The 16,705-nt window shown below is 44.3% G+C and overlaps 1 protein-coding gene across 1 annotated transcript in view; it reads left to right on the top strand.

Annotated features, from left to right (window-relative positions):
• KCTD19 (potassium channel tetramerization domain containing 19) overlaps positions 1–16,705 on the top strand; it is a 50,229-nt gene that overhangs the window by 24,257 nt on the left and 9,267 nt on the right. The window contains exons 6-14 of the mRNA XM_078848078.1: position 1,529; positions 1,677–1,899; positions 3,054–3,214; positions 5,116–5,219; positions 8,694–8,836; positions 9,655–9,738; positions 11,385–11,493; positions 12,799–13,456; positions 14,470–14,550. Coding sequence (XP_078704204.1) covers position 1,529; positions 1,677–1,899; positions 3,054–3,214; positions 5,116–5,219; positions 8,694–8,836; positions 9,655–9,738; positions 11,385–11,493; positions 12,799–13,456; positions 14,470–14,550 — 1,564 coding nt within the window. The remainder of the gene's footprint in view (positions 1–1,528; positions 1,530–1,676; positions 1,900–3,053; positions 3,215–5,115; positions 5,220–8,693; positions 8,837–9,654; positions 9,739–11,384; positions 11,494–12,798; positions 13,457–14,469; positions 14,551–16,705) is intronic.

Genomic DNA, 16,705 nt, shown 5'->3' with positions numbered 1-16,705 from the left:
TCCACACTATTACCTTTATCAACCAAATTTGTAATCTCATAAAAAAAATGAACTTAGTCTGACAAGATCTATTTTCCATAAACCCATCTTGATTGCCATTAAGTATATTACCCTTATTTAATTCTTTATTAATCAAGTCCTATATCAGATGCTCCACTGTCTTGTCTGGGATCAATGTGAGACTGACAGGCTTATAATTACCCTGGTCATCCCATTTACCCTTTTAAAATATTGGCACAACACTAGCTTTCTTCCAGTCTTCTGGAAGAAGACTTCAGTATCCCAAGACTTATTGAAAATCAAAATTAATGGGCTCAAAAATCTTGAGCTAGGGCAATTTCTGACATAACAGTTGCTGGAGACAAAAACCCCTTTGAGATGATCTCAGATGCAGAATTACAAGATAAGTAATTTTACCTTCCTTGCCTTTTGATCAGACAGCATCACTTCCCTCTTGGAATCCCTCAGTTAGTGCCCCTTGCCCATGAAATTATATTTAAACTTCTTACCCTCATCTTTATGGCCCTGAACAACTTTGCCCTGGCCTGCAACTTGGATCTGAATTCTTATTGTGTCTCTTGTTGCTCCTTTGTGTCTCTCCATTAACAGTGGCCCCTACATTCTCTTCTCCCACTACTACTTATTCCATGTTGCCCTATGCATGGATCTACTTCCCAACCCCAGTGTGTCAGGTCCCCTTATATACAGCCCTCCTAAAGACTGCCTTCTGAATTTCTCTTACAACATTAAAGATACACCTGCACCACAAATTAAGGTGTAATTGTGCCACAGGTATCACTACCCATGCAAGTTTTAATCTAGCTAGTAACAATAATAGTGAAGATGTGGTGGCATGGGTTTTAGTGTGGTCTAGCCACCAGAGTACATACCCAGAGTCCTAGCATGTAATTTCTCTGAGCCATTTAGCTGTTTAGGTATCAGAATGACAAAAGAATTTTATGGTGCCAAATTTTTGCAAAATTTGAGAGTGTACAGAGTAATGATTAGGCACCAAGCAGTCTGCTAAGTCACCAATAACAGCATGAAATAGAAACCTATTGAAATGGTTATTTAAGGCATACTGTATTTCCATCAGCATAATTAACCAGAATTTGGATGCTCCCTTCCCCACCCTCTGTTACTTCTGGCAGACCATGATGACATGTCTTTCTTTCATGAAGGAAGAAAGATTAAATGAATGCTCCCACTCGGAAAAGATGTTCCTTTTGTTTTCAGAATTTGCATTTATAACTAACTCCAGTATAGCAAAGGTTTTGTTTGCTTGTTTAAGAGCAGGCCCTGCATTTCTTAGTGACCTGCTACTTAAGGGCTCTAGGAGCATCTTGAGCAAGCACTGCTCCTTGTAGTTATGCCAAAACAGCTGGCATGTTTTTAACATTCATTTCTTATGGACAGAAAAATGTATTACATGAATATTTTGAACCCAGAGTCTTCTCAACAGATTGTATGAAGGCTGAGAGAAGGGCCAAGTGTTGCTGTAATTATTCATAGAATCATAGAATATCAGGGTTGGAAGGGACCTTCTTGGCAACAAGGGCACACACAATTAATCTTATATTATATCTCATATTAATATTAATTATATTAATCTCATATTAATATTTTGCTTGTTAGAGCACAGTCTTGATACTTTTATGTTTTTCCTTTTCATGTAGGAAATTGCTCTATGCTGACCTCTAACCTTGAAGATTCTATGAAGGGCATAGTAAACAAGATGCTGGAAGTTCAGGAAGCCGAGAGGCCTCCCTTGTATGTTATGGCATTTGGTATCTTAGTAAAATACCCTGATTCAGCACTTGGACAGCTCCATATAGAAAGTACTTTAGACAGAAACCAGCTGTACGTCTCTGGGAATGGCGTCCTCTTCCAACATGTCAAGTAGGTTTTCTTTTATAAACTAGTCTTCATTAAATTCATGAGGTTGGGTTCTTTTTCTGTTTGAGTTCTTCAGCCATACTGCATACTAACTTTGGAAGAGCAGTCCTTCAGCCTTTCATTTAATTAGTGCTGCTCCTGAAGACTGTTACTACTGTCTAATCTCCGACAGTGGGGCTCTGCACAGGCAACTGCATAAGGAACAAAGGAAAGTTACTAACAATAGCTGAAGTTCTCCAAATATACAACATGGACTTCAGTTGGCGCACATCAGGCATGAATTTGGCTCATTCATAAATTGCATATATTTGACTTAATGAGCCTAGCTGAGTATAAGTATATAGAGTGGTATGTTACACCAAGAATGAAATTTGAGCCTATTTTCCTACTGTTAACATTCAGATAAATTGCTAACACTGAATATTGTAATTTCTAAACTGCATTGAAAGTGCTAAACTCTGCTTTGTGACAAAGTGACCCTGTATGCCTAGAGAAGGGCAGACATCATTACACTAGACAGAAGGAATGACTCCCCAAGGAGCACTAAAGAGGCATTGAAATGCTTTCCAAAAAGTGTATAAATGTAAGAAACAAAAAGGATGAAAGGAGGGAGTGAAAAGTTAAAAACATACTTTTTCAAAAAAATTGTTTAATAATTTCTTTCATTTACCTGTCTTTCATTTACCTGCTGTTACCCTCCTCTCAGCATTCTGCAGTCCTCTGCTTGTATCACTGATCACTAATATTGCAGAGTAAGGAGACATCTCTTAAACTGGTTTAGGTGTCTCTACTAACAGCAACCGTTGCCAGGTCTTGGCAGATGAAAGGCCCATAAGTTCACCTTTAAATTTTTTGGACAACACATATAGTCTGTTAGGGCCTGATACTGCAGACCTGTTCTAAGGCTGGTAAGGAGCACTCATGTGAAGGTTCTAGTGAATTAGCATGATTTGTCAAGTGGAAGAAATGCAAAAGTATTCAATGGGAAAAATCTCATTGAAAGCTCAAGTATCAATAGCTGGAAAAGCTTTCTACCAGGTGTTCTTAACAATGGCTTGGCCTGAATTACTTAAAAATAAATCATGTAAAAGTATTTGGTAGTATAAAAAGTAGACAAAGATCTAGTGACCTATTCTCATTTAACTTTGGATGGATAGGAACTGGCTAGGAACTTGCCGCCTCCCGCTTACTGAAAATATGTCTGAAATCCATGAGCTCTGTGATTACTTGGACAAAAGGGACATCACATATGAACCAATGAAAGATGCTTTGAAATCATATCTGAAACAAAAGATACCTGCAGAGATGAAGGGACACAGTAAGTAAATTGATTTAAATAAGTAATTATATTGTTTTAAAATATGATGAGTGGATATTGGCTGATTAAGAATAAAGACTCAATAGTCCAGTGCTAGCTAGGAGGAAAAGGTAGGTTTCAAATTAACCAGGGTTTTATGTGACCAACAAACTCCTCATTTTCGTAAAATCTAGTATAAGCCAATAGTTTTTAAGAAGTGGCTACTGCTACCCCCCAAGCTGTATAATTATACATACAACAAAAAGCTTTAGAAGAAATGCACAGTAACTGCACTACAGTGACACTTATTTCTGAAGAGGCATTCATATTTATGTTTAGAATATAACTGCTTGCTTGAAAATTCTGTCTCTCCCCCTCAAAAGAGAGAGAATTAGTGAAAGTCCTTCATGGCACACAGCATATTTCCAGGCAGATATGCAAATAAGCCTTACATTCCAGTAAGTCTCTGTGAATTGAGTTGCTCCAATACATTTTCTGGTTAATATTAGATGTCGTACATATGAGACTAGGGGACTGATATTCAGAGTGGGCTCCTGTGGGAAATCTCTGTACCTACAAAGGACTGAATCCTACTAATTATTTTGATGGAATTTAAATCCATGATAACAGGGCTTGGTATGAAGGAGTTCAGTCATCTCTGCGGCATCTTGATGTCATCATGACATAGTGTGGTGCATAGCTTGTGTTAGAGAAATTAAATGGGAAATAATTGTAACAATCTCAAATGCCTAACAACTGAGTTGTTGTTATTATTATTTGTATAACAGTAGCAACTAGGGACCTCAGTCATGGACCGGGGCTCATTGTGCTAGATGAGGTACTCTACACACTCATTTTATTTTACATATTCCCGTTCCAGAGTTGTCTAATCTTTTCATGTTATTGTTCATGTCCCTCCAAACATCACTTCTGTGAGTTTGTGACTGCTACGTATATCTTTCAGTACTGACGGGTGCTATTGTAGGCACACAAATCTTTTCTTAATGCAGGCGCTTTTCAAATATTTTTCACCATTTTGATTTGGGTGAATATTTATTTAAACTTTCCAGCCAGCATATCACAGGACAATACGGTAACTGTCTCATGGACTATTCCTGTGACTGATTTCAATCTGAACTTTTCCAGAAAGTCATTTCCGCATTCCGATAAAATCTAGAGGCTAAATGCAGAGGCTAAATTGTGCCCAAGCTTGTGCAGGTCCACAGGAGGGAATGGAGCGCTACTTCCATTCCTAGCACTACTTCCATTCCTTGCGCACACGAAGTGAGTGAGGCTAGCCTAATGTCTCCAGAAGTAGTGGTAAAAGGAACACACAAACAGTGGTGAAGAAATAGCTTTGCTTCCCGTGCGCTCCCAGGAGTTCCCTGAGCTTAAACCCACAGTCAAGTCCAGTGAAAGCTTTCTATCAGTCGTAACTTTCAAAGCAAACTCCAGCACACCTCAGCTTTTCCCACTGCTGAATTTTGACGCTGTGTACCTTTCGGGTGCAGGTTCAACAGCATAACCAGCTTTATCTACATTGGGCAGCTAAATGCACCAGGTTGGAGAGCCCAAACAGAACCAGACTTACGTTCACAGATGCAGGCCAAGACTTTGGACTGGACTAGAGAGAAGAATACTGGCTGCAGCATGGGTGTTTGCTGTTGTACATTTGCATGCCTGGTTATTTTTTGACAATGCTTATATCTGAGCCCTGGAACCAGAATGCAAGGCCTGAGCTCTGTGTGTGTTTGCTCAGAATTCTCTACATTCATTTAGCATACTAAAGAATCCATATTATTATTATTACACTATTGTGATATCCCCTCAGTAGCTTACAACTGTCATATCCACCACCAAGTTTCATTATTATTTAAAATGACTTCCACTGTGACCTTGACATTTTGAACCTTATCCCTTAGATGACAACTGGAAAGCAGAAGTAAGAGTCTACTCCCTGCATCAGATTGTGAAAATTTATGTAGGAAGCCATTGGTATGAAACATACTTACAAACCTTGCTGAAGGTACAGTCAATAAGTATCTTTATATTGCCTTACTGTAAGTTTGCCTAAGACATTTTAGTATTGGAAAGGTGATGAGATAGCATTTGATGGGGTTGCCTGGCAACCTGGGGCAAGCAAAGTTTCATTTCTGGGCTGGGAGCTGTATGAAGGCACCATGTTTAGCCCCTTGAGGAAATAAGCACCTAGAATTATTCATGAGAGAAGAGTTCCCCTCCTGGCCAACAACACAAACAGCATTGACTGGGACTGATAGGACCTGGTTAATTCTTCTTTCATCGGGTACATGGGCTGCCAAAACCATGTATGGGGGGCGAGGCTTCCTTCCCTCAAAATTAATATTAGAAATCCATAAGAACAAATAGAAGCTCATAAGCATGCGCTTAACTTCATGGATGATCTTAAGTTCCATTGAATTCAAGTTTAGGTTAAGCACATGCTTAGGGGCTCTGCTGAATGGAGATGGACTTAAGCGCATGTGTAAAGTTCAGCAAAGCCCTTAGGCTTTTTCTTAATCAGGGCCAAAAAGAGCCAATCTAAATCTCAAAATGTGTACACAACGCTCCAGGGCGCATTTTCAGAAAGGTGGCCTGCCTTTGGTCCTACAAGAATTGCACTGAATTGTGGGTTTGTAATTCAACTGAAGGCACAAATTTGAGCAGGTGCCCGATTCTAATTTCCTGACTGCAGGAGCACTGAACTAGAAGTGTAATTTACAGACACAAATTACACCTGTAAGCAAGGAAAACAGGCCTGAGTCTGACTGAAAAGTTTCGCCCTCCACAGAGCCATTCTTGCCCTCCCTTCATCCCCATTTGTCTATGTAAAGGCAGGTAGAGAAGAAATGAGGGGGGTGGGACAAATGAGCCTCTTTTATAAAGGCAACCTTGACATCAAAGAACACACATGGGGCTCTTTCATAGGCCTTACACGTTTCCAGGTCCAGGCAGGCCGACGTGATTCTAAGAGGGGAGGTCTCTGGAAGTTCTATATTCAGAGAACCCCCGTTTTCTGGTGAGTCACCTGCTATGCACTGGCCTCAGAGGCTTTAAATGACAAGAATCAACGGTCACCCTGAGCTCATGGTTAGCGCTGAGCTTTTGTGCTGCCACAAATGCCAGAGCAAGCAGAGCAAGTCTGGATATATTGCAGAAGTAACAAGCTCAGCCTGGGAAGGGACTATCTCATGTTATAAATCAGTGGTCCCCAAACCGTGGAGTTTGGACGGGGGCCTGGAGAATGTTTCGGGGGGCACATGGTGGGACTCTGGCCAGCCCCCAGGGGTTGTGGGGAGGGAGCACCACCCACCCCAGTTCCAGCTCCAGCCACAGCTCCTCTTCACCCCCAGCCCCCTTCCAGCCCCAGCTGCACCTCCACTCCACCCCCAGGCCAGCTCTGGCCCCAGCGACACCTCCGCTCCGGCCCCATCCGCACCTTGACTCCACCTCCGGCTGAGCTCTGGCCCCACCCACAGCTCCTGTCTACCCCCTGCTCTGCTCCCAGTCCCCCTCCAGCCCCAGCCGCACCTCTGCTCCTCCCACAGACCAGCTCCACCCTAGCCGCACCTCCGCTCCTCCCACAGACCAGCTCCACCCTAGCCACACCTCCGCTCCTCCCACAGACCAGCTCCACCCTAGCCACACCTCCGCTCCTCCCACAGACCAGCTCCACCCCCAGCCACACCTCCGCTCCTCCCACAGACCAGCTCCACCCTAGCCACACCTCCGCTCCTCCCACAGACCAGCTCCACCCCTAGCCACACCTCCGCTCCTCCCACAGACCAGCTCCACCCCTAGCCACACCTCCGCTCCTCCCACAGACCAGCTCCACCCTAGCCACACCTCCGCTCCTCCCACAGACCAGCTCCACCCCTAGCCACACCTCCGCTCCTCCCACAGACCAGCTCCACCCTAGCCGCACCTCCGCTCTGCCCCCTGCTCCACCCCCAGCCACAGCTCCACTCCTCCCACAGACCAGCTCCACCCCTAGCCACACCTCCGCTCCTCCCACAGACCAGCTCCACCCCCAGCCACACCTCCGCTCTGCCCCCTGCTCCACCCCCAGCCACACCTCCGCTCCTCCCACAGACCAGCTCCACCCTAGCCACACCTCTGCTCCTCCCACAGACCAGCTCCACCCCTAGCCACACCTCCGCTCCTCCCACAGACCAGCTCCACCCCCAGCCACACCTCTGCTCCTCCCACAGACCAGCTCCACCCCTAGCCACACCTCCGCTCCTCCCACAGACCAGCTCCACCCTAGCCACACCTCCGCTCCTCCCACAGACCAGCTCCACCCTAGCCACACCTCCGCTCCTCCCACAGACCAGCTCCACCCTAGCCACACCTCCGCTCCTCCCACAGACCAGCTCCACCCTAGCCGCACCTCCGCTCCTCCCACAGACCAGCTCCACCCTAGCCACACCTCCGCTCCTCCCACAGACCAGCTCCACCCCTAGCCACACCTCCGCTCCTCCCACAGACCAGCTCCACCCCCAGCCACACCTCCGCTCCTCCCACAGACCAGCTCCACCCTAGCCACACCTCCGCTCCTCCCACAGACCAGCTCCACCCTAGCCGCACCTCCGCTCCTCCCACAGACCAGCTCCACCCTAGCCACACCTCCGCTCCTCCCACAGACCAGCTCCACCCCTAGCCACACCTCCGCTCCTCCCACAGACCAGCTCCACCCCCAGCCACACCTCCGCTCCTCCCACAGACCAGCTCCACCCTAGCCACACCTCCGCTCCTCCCACAGACCAGCTCCACCCTAGCCACACCTCCGCTCCTCCCACAGACCAGCTCCACCCTAGCCACACCTCCGCTCCTCCCACAGACCAGCTCCACCCTAGCCGCACCTCCGCTCCTCCCACAGACCAGCTCCACCCTAGCCACACCTCCGCTCCTCCCACAGACCAGCTCCACCCCTAGCCACACCTCCGCTCTGCCCCCTGCTCCACCCCCAGCCACAGCTCCACTCCTCCCACAGACCAGCTCCACCCCTAGCCACACCTCCGCTCTGCCCCCTGCTCCACCCCCAGCCACAGCTCCACTCCTCCCACAGACCAGCTCCACCCCCAGCCACACCTCCGCTCCTCCCACAGACCAGCTCCACTCCACCACCTGCTCCATCCCCAGCCCAGCTCTGCCCTTATTCCTTCTCCCCCACCAGGCCAGCTCTGCGTCAGCCCAAGCTCCTCTACTGAGCCAACTGTGCAGTAATGGAGGAGGGGGCACAGAGAAATTCCAGTACTGGTAAGAGGGGGCGCGACAGGAAAAGTTTGGGCACCGCTGATATAAATGAACCCCATCGGCAAGCGAAGTAGCATAATGTTCTAACAACTCGCTCTACATTTAGCTACATTCAACCTTCCCTGGCTAGAAGGAGAGCTGCTTTGAAGGGGGGACACGGTGGGAAGAAAAAAGGTCTTAAAGTAACTCTGACCTCCTAAGTTACGATATATATTTATTTCTCCAGTGTCCAGAGCTCCTGTCAAACTGCAAAAAAGTTTATTGGATTACATATGGTCAGAGTCTCCTAATCCATGGAGATGGGCAAATATTTCGACACATTCTCAACTTCCTTAGACTTGGCAAGCTGTTTTTACCATCTGAATTTAAGTAAGAAAAGAGAGATCATGCGTTTTATTAGTCTTATTCCAGATATCTATAGGAAGAAAGGTATTAATATTTTATTCCACCTATAGGTTTTCTGATTTACATGGTGATTAAAGCATTAAAGCAAGATTTTTAGTTCCAGTAGTATTTGTTATCAAATTCATACAGCAACATTAGTGTGAGAAAAATTAGCATAAGGCTTTGTGAATTTAAAGAAAACCTGAGCAAAAAATTGTAGCCAATAATTTATTCACCAAATTTAGCTTCTTTTTTTTGTGTGCAAATTGACTGCAAACAGGTCATGGTTTACTTAAACTCGTTTGTTGTTCAAAATTATTTGCTGTATGATTTCTACACATAAATCTTGCTCTGTTGAGTGTTCATGAGCAGTTTCTTTTCAGTGTTAGATATTCAAAGTTTGAACTGTTTTTCTCAAAAGAGTTCACTTATTTTGGATGTCTGGAATGAAATTCTGGTTCAACTGAAGTCAATGGAAGTTTTTCCTTGACTTCAGTGGAACCACAATTTCACCTTTCATTGTTTGGGTTCCCAACTTGAGATGCCTGTATGTCATCCAAAACACAAGGCACCCGAAAGTCATAAACACTTTTGAAAGTTTTGGCCTCTATTTTTTCCATGTGTTAATATTGCATCAGTAGCAAAATAAGAAATGACTCAAGTTAGGGAGAGTGCATTTTGCACGATCACTTTGCATCGTTGATTACAGAAGATGATTTCAAAAATTGACTAGTATTTAGAAAAGATAATCTAAATGTATTTGAGAGAATTACTGTACAGTTATGTTTATTTACAATTTACAGAGAATGGTCTCTATTTTGTCAAGAAGCAGAGGAGTACAGAATTCCTTCTCTTTTTGAAGCACTTTATCAGTGCGATGGATACAGGTAAAGAAGATGCCTGTCTATTTTCTATCGTTTCATAGGCTCATAGATTCCAAGGCCATTAGAGACCATTGTGATCATCTAGTCTGACCTCCTGTATAACACAGGACATAGAACTTTCCCCAAATAATTCCTTTTGAACTAGAGCATGTTTCTTTAAAAATAAAATCACATCTTGATTTAAAATTTTCCAGGGATGGAGAATCCATCACAATGTTTAGTAAATTGTGCTAATGATTAATTACCGTCACTTAAAAAAGTACCCCTTATTTCCAGTCTGAATATGTCAACTTCAACTTCCAGCTGTTGGATCATATTACACCTTTCCCTGCTAGATTGAAGAGCCAAACATTTGTTCCCCATGTAGATATTTAGACATTGTGATCAAGTCACCCTGTAACCTTCTCTTTGTTAAAATAAATAGATTGAGCTCCTTGATTCTATCACAATGTGGCAGGTTTTCTAATCCTTTAATGATTCTCCTGGCTCTTCTCTGAACCCTCACGAAATTTATCAACATCCTTCTTGAATTGTGGACTCCAGAACTGGACACAAGATCCCAGCAGTGGCTGCATCAGTGCCAAATATAGAGGCAAAAAAACCTCTTCACTCCTACTCGAGATTCCCCTGTTTAAGTATCCAAGAATCACATTAGCCTACTGCAGTTTTCACTCCATACATCTGAAGAAGTGGGTCACAGCCCACGAAAGCTTATGCTCGAATAAATTTGTTAGTCTTTAAGGTGCCACAAGACCCCTCGTTGTTTTTGCTGAAACAGATTAACATGGCTGCCCCTCTGACAGCCATTTGCCTTTTTGGCCACATAATCACACTGGGAGCTCATATTCAGTTGAATATCCACCTGCCCCCTCCCAAACTTTTTCAGCCCCCCATCCTATAAGTATGGCCTGTATTCTTTGTTCCTAGATGTATACATTTACATTTAGCCATTTAAAAACATATTGTTTGCTTGAGTTCAGTTTACCAAGCGATCCAGATCGCTCTGCATCAGGGACCTATCCTCTTCTTTTTTACCATTTCCCCAGTTTTTGTATCATCTGCAAACTTTATCAGTGATGATTTTATGTTTTCTTTCAGGTCATTGCTAAATATGTTAAATAGCATAGGGCCAGGAACCAGTCCCTGCAGGATCCCATTAGAAACAGACCAGCTCAGTGACAATTCCCTGTTTACAATTACATTTTGAGACCTATCAGTTAGTCAGTTTTTAATCCAGTTAATGTGTGCCACATTAATTTTGTATTGTTCTAGTTTTTAAATAAAAATGAACTATTAAGTCAAAGGCCTTACAGAAGTCTAAGGATATTACATCAACACTATTATCTTTATCAACCAAATATGTAATCTCATCCAAAAAAATATATCAAGTTAGTTTGACAGGATCTATTTTAGAGTAACCCGTGTCAATTGGCATTAATTATATACTCCACCTTTAATTCTTTATTAATCAAGTCCCATATCAGCCACTCCATTATCTTGTCTAATAATTCCCCAATAATTAAAATTCATATAAAACTAATTTTAACATTCACCAGAATGCACACACAACCCAACAACCTTAGGCTGTCCCTGGAAAAAAATTCAAAGGTTCACAAATGTAGAAAAACTGAAAAATATTCATTTTACAGATTGTGGGTCAAAAAACATGAAACTTACGATGAAGCTTCTTTTCCATTTAGAAGATTAAATATTGTGACTTGGGATAAGGAGCGTGAGTTCAGCAAAGACCCAAAAGAAGTAAGATTTTTTTCAGAAATACCTCAAAACAATAAGTTTTAAAAAACAGTTCAGACCTGAATGTTTAAATTGTCCAGTTGCAGCTTGGGACAAGTTGTCTTAACTCTTACTGCAAAATTATCAACAAAAATGAAAGTTCTGAAACTTCTACGTAAAGAGGAAATCTTTCTTCCAAAAGTGCAATAATTTCTAAGAATCTACTCACATCAAGATGCCAGTAGCAGTTCAGAAAAAATAATGACTTTTTTAATAGAACCAGGAGTGTTGGAACAATTTGTATAGTGGGGGTGCTGAGAGCCATTGAACCAAACTGTAAACCCTGGATATGATGGAAACCACTTCAAGCCAGGCGGTACGGCAGGACCCCCAGTCTCTCGGGTCCCAACACCTATGTATAGAACAACAGGTTTTTGAGCATCAAGAGATACAGATTCAGGGTAAAACAGCTGAAGGTATTTTCTTTAAATATTACAGAAAAATGAGAAGATTCCATCTATAAAAGGAGAAAGAAAATCTCAGTCATTTGCAGCTAATTGTAGTTTAGTTTGTTTGGATAGTTTTTTAGTGTTCAGGTTTAGATAGCTTCTGTGCCATTGTCATTTTGAGTTCCCAGAGCAATTTGTGCTTCTTTTCTGGAGTAAACATGGCTGATCAAGACCTGTCCAGTTTGCCCCAGGGAAGGCCACTCCCTGTCTCAGTGTTCTCTGTGCTAGGTTTTTACCCATAAGAACAGGCACACTTGCCCTACTCCACATTCAGGCAGAGAAGATTTGAACCTGGGGTTCCCATCTCCTGGGTGATTGCTCTAACTAATGGGCAAAAGGGTGGCACTTCCTCCACCTGTGTCTGTTTTATGCAGGGTCTCATTTGGTAGGCATGCTCTGAGCATGCCTACTGGACTGGGCTCCACAGGTGAGATAGGCAGGGGAACGCCTAGTTGGAGAATTCCACTGGGCCTTTGGCATGAGTTGCCTAAAGTGGCAGTTAGGCACCCAAATCCCCTTGTGGATCTAGCCCACAATGCCTAAGTACCTCTGTGGGTTTAGCCCCATGTGGTTATAGCTCTGGTAGCATGGGCAAGGTTCAGTGTGCGGCCTCTGCAAGGTCTAGATGGACAAGTGCTCAGAATGACCAGTTCTCAGCTCCTGCTGCCTCACAAGTTTATGCCAATACAACTTAGACCACAAAATGGCCCTGTTTATGCAGTGCTAAAATCTAAGCGATCAGGTAAGGCAAAACTTACCGTGCCTTTGGGACAAATAAGAAGAGTCATTTAAAAATAACCGCTTTCCACTCCCTTTTCAGGAACATTCCTACACTGCTGTGGATTTCAGTAACTGGTGTGTTAATACCTGGAGTAAAATAAAAGACATGCAGGATAGCAAAGGAGAGAATGAGAAGTATACCAGAATGATTTCACAGACCAGAGGGACAAAACGAAGGAATAAATCTGGAGGATATCATCAGTCTACAGACATCGGGGAAAATTCCAGCTATTGTAAACATTCAGCAAGCCCTCCAAGGAAGAAAGGGGAAAGAGGCAATTTAGCAAAAAAATCAGAAAATAGAAACTCATCCACTCCCATTCAGAAATTAATTTCCCTGGTAAAGGAATGGGATATGGTAAACTCCAAAAGATGTGAATTCCGGCATGTGACAATATCCAGCAGTAACCTTGCAGATAATGTATTTTGTCATAAAACACTTGAAAATGGGGGTGACATCAAAGATCCTGCTGACAGATCTCCTGCGAAAATAAGTCATGGAGTTCAGGAAAATGACCAGACTATTCCAGCTGCATTCAGTGCCGAAGAGAAACATTCGGAGCAACACGCATCCAAACAGAATTTGCCAGTTACCCTACCTGCTGAAAAACACAGATTCAGCACCATAAGGGAGACTTACCCAATGGAAAAAATGGCAGCATTCAAAGAGTGGAGGGGCCGGGAGCAAACAGAAAAAGGTAAGTGTCATGTGCTCATTACTTTAACAATGGCAGGAGAAATTAATGAGTAAACGTGATGCTTAAAGAAACCAGAAATGTCTGGTGATACTGATTAACAAAAAAGAAATGTCAGGATGAAAGAATCTCACCTCTTCCTCTTGTTCTTCCACAAACCAGAGGGGTTCCCACTGCAGTTAGGGGCAGCACCTGGATGACTAAATTCACCCCGTACATAGCTCTAGTCCTATGCCACTTGAGGCCCACTTCAGATTCCAAACTCGGGGCAGATCTACACTTAAAACTGTCCTGCTGTAGCACTTCAGGGAAAACATTACCCATGCTGACAGGAGGGTTTCTCCCATGGGCGTAGTTACTCCACTCCCCTGAGAGGCGGTAGCTCTGTCGATGGAAGAAGCCCTCCCACTGGCATAGTGCTGTCTACGCTGGGGGTTAGCTTGGTTTAACTGCATTGCTCAGCAGGGTAGATTTTTCACACTCCTGAATGACATAGTTATACTAACCTAATTTCCTAGTGTAGACCTGGCCAAGGGTTTGAGTGCAACTGAAGTGATGCCTGCCCCTTGTGCTGATCCACAACATGTAAACTAATGCAGATTGCTCAGAAGGGGTGTGAAGGTGGTGAAGAGCAAGTTTCCTTTTCCTTCAGAAAAGAGATTCCCTACCAGGTATTAATTATGATTTATTTGTATTACTTTATTGTGTGCCAGATTTTAGCCCTTGTTGCAGGGATATAAGCATCAAAGCGCCTGATGTCGCACTGTGCTCAGCATCTGCTGCGGTATGTTGTGCACCCTGGACTCCTCAGCACCTTGCTGGAGTGAGGCCTGGGCCTGAAGTTCACAAGCCTGGGGAAAACAATAATTAATGTGTCTAGGGAAATGCAACATGGGAGGATGCACCTGGGCAGCAAGATGTAAAAAAGATTTGAGACGAACCGGAGATTAAAAGGAAGGAGCTGTGCGAAAAAGACCCTATTTCTTATTTGTGTCACGATTTTCCCTCTCTAACAGATCCTCACCCAACCCCTCCCTGGCTGAAGCAGCTTATAACTAGCAAGTTCAGCGTGGGGATGAGCAGTAGCACTTGCCCAGGTACCATGTCCTCTTCTTAAGTAGCTACTTTCAAATTATTGTTAGTTATTGAGAGCTGTCAATCAATGTACACACCACTGTGTAAAACATAGAGAAAGACATAGGTCCTTCCCCAAGGAGCTTAATATAAGAACCAATGCTGCAAGACACTACCGCCCAGATTCACAAAGGGACGTAGGCATCGGGATGCTGAGTGTCACAATGCCTAACTTTTAGGCGCCTAGCAAATCACACAATAACACTGTAATCCACAAAGCCTGAGTTTGGTGCCCAGGCTCCCTATACAGTGGATGAGGAGAGGGATGGGATCTACAAAAGCCAGCATGTTAGGCGGGAAACTGCCTAACCTAGCCAATGGGAGATGCCTATGAGAGATGTGTTCTAAGCCCTGCCCCTCTCACGGAGCTAGGTGCCTAAATCTGGGCTGCAGGGGGGCACCTAGCTCTGCTAATGATTCATGAACTGTGGTAAGGCAGATGCTCCTCCACCTAATTAATGTGAGGGGCCTGATCAAGTAGGCATGCTCAGAGGCCGCCTAGATCTACACAAAAGAACTGGGGAAGAAGGAAGCAGGAGCAGGTCTCTTATGATCTTTAGCCCAGTGGCCAGAGCACCACCAGGACATGAGGGATCACTTGTTCAAGCCCCTCTACTGCCTGATGAGAAGGGATTTGAATGTGTGTGTGGTCAGAGGCAGAAACATAGATGCCTAGGTGCCAAGTGAGTTTGTGTGTCTACAGAGGTAGGTGGCTGTCAAGCGGGCGTTCTGTGGATTGCAATGGAGCCTAAAAATGGGATGTTTTTCTAAATCCGACCCTAAGCTTCTCTTGTGAGGGGCTGAGTAACCTCAGTTCCTCTTGACTCCATTGGCATTGAGGACACTCAGTTCCCCAGGGAAATGTTCAGCAATTCATAGGGGCCAGACAGAGAGAACAATTCAGACACATCCACCAGATGACTCTAGAGTGGGCTAATCTGAAAGTGATTCTTTGAGTGGCTCTGCTTATTCACACTTATGGTAATGTGCCGCCCAGTGATGCCTAGCAGCAGAAACACCTCGGAGCAGTGGCCGTTAGAGCAAACGCATGTGCTGTCCTACCTGTCCCCTCGGAGTTTTGGAATGTCCTGAGGGAAAGGCTCTATAAGGGGGCACAGCGCCTTCTACCAGCTCAGTTCCTTCCAAGTGTTGCACCAGATGGAAGTGAAGCACTCCAGTCCATATGGATGAATCAGATAATTAATTTATTTTCCCCCCAAATCACATACTAATGTGTGTTACATACTTTGGATGCTGGAAGGGTTCTAGCAGATTATTTAAATAGAGCCACAAGGTTTTGGAAGTTCATCTACGTCGGTTGTTTCTTAGGCTAAGAATCCTGTGGGTCTTCATGTATCTGTGCAGCGTATTTACAGATGGGTTAGATAATGTATCATTGAATGTTACAAGTTGGTGACAGTTCCTGAGCCTACTGTTGTAAGATATTATTCGGCTCTTGCTTACCTTAAACATGGTCTTACTGGGGGAGTCTGTAAGACTGACTTGGAAGTCGATCCATTACCAAACATTATGCTTTGGATTTGGCTTCAAGAGCCGATGCCAAATTAGGTAGAATGGTTTGTCAGTCTTTATTTAATTACAACTCTGCTTTCTCTTTCTGAGTTTTTCAGCCCTGCTTGTCAACTTACCCGTAAGTGGGAATATGCAGACCCACGCAAAGAAGAGGTGGTTACTTGCTTGTAAATGGAATTCTTTCTTCCGCCACCTTTCCCCTCTTTCTCAGAGTCCTATTATGATTTGTAGCGGGGAAGGAACTGAGGGGGTAGAGCTCTCTTTCTCACAACTTTTGGACACCCTGAAGGGAGGAATGGGAAGGGGTGCACATGTGCTCCAATGGCCACTGTTGGAGAAGGTTCTACCACTAGGCTGCGCTAGGCAGCGCATTACCATTACTATGACTTCGCAGTGCTTGCAGAGAACTCTGGTTACAAGTAAGCATTCTTCATTTGTGTACAGCTGCCTGTTGGTTGTACCGGCATGCTTCTTTTGGTGTCACGCATTTCTCAGTTTGGTGGATGATTGCTTAAGTGCTCCGCAGAAGATGTGCTTTAAGGAGGGATTTGAGTGGTCACTGGGAACTCTGTGTGATGATGGTGT

Source organism: Lepidochelys kempii, chromosome 12, assembly GCF_965140285.1.
Source record: "Lepidochelys kempii isolate rLepKem1 chromosome 12, rLepKem1.hap1, whole genome shotgun sequence".
NCBI lineage: Eukaryota > Metazoa > Chordata > Testudines > Cheloniidae > Lepidochelys > Lepidochelys kempii.
This window is presented reverse-complemented; position numbering and strand designations above follow the sequence as displayed.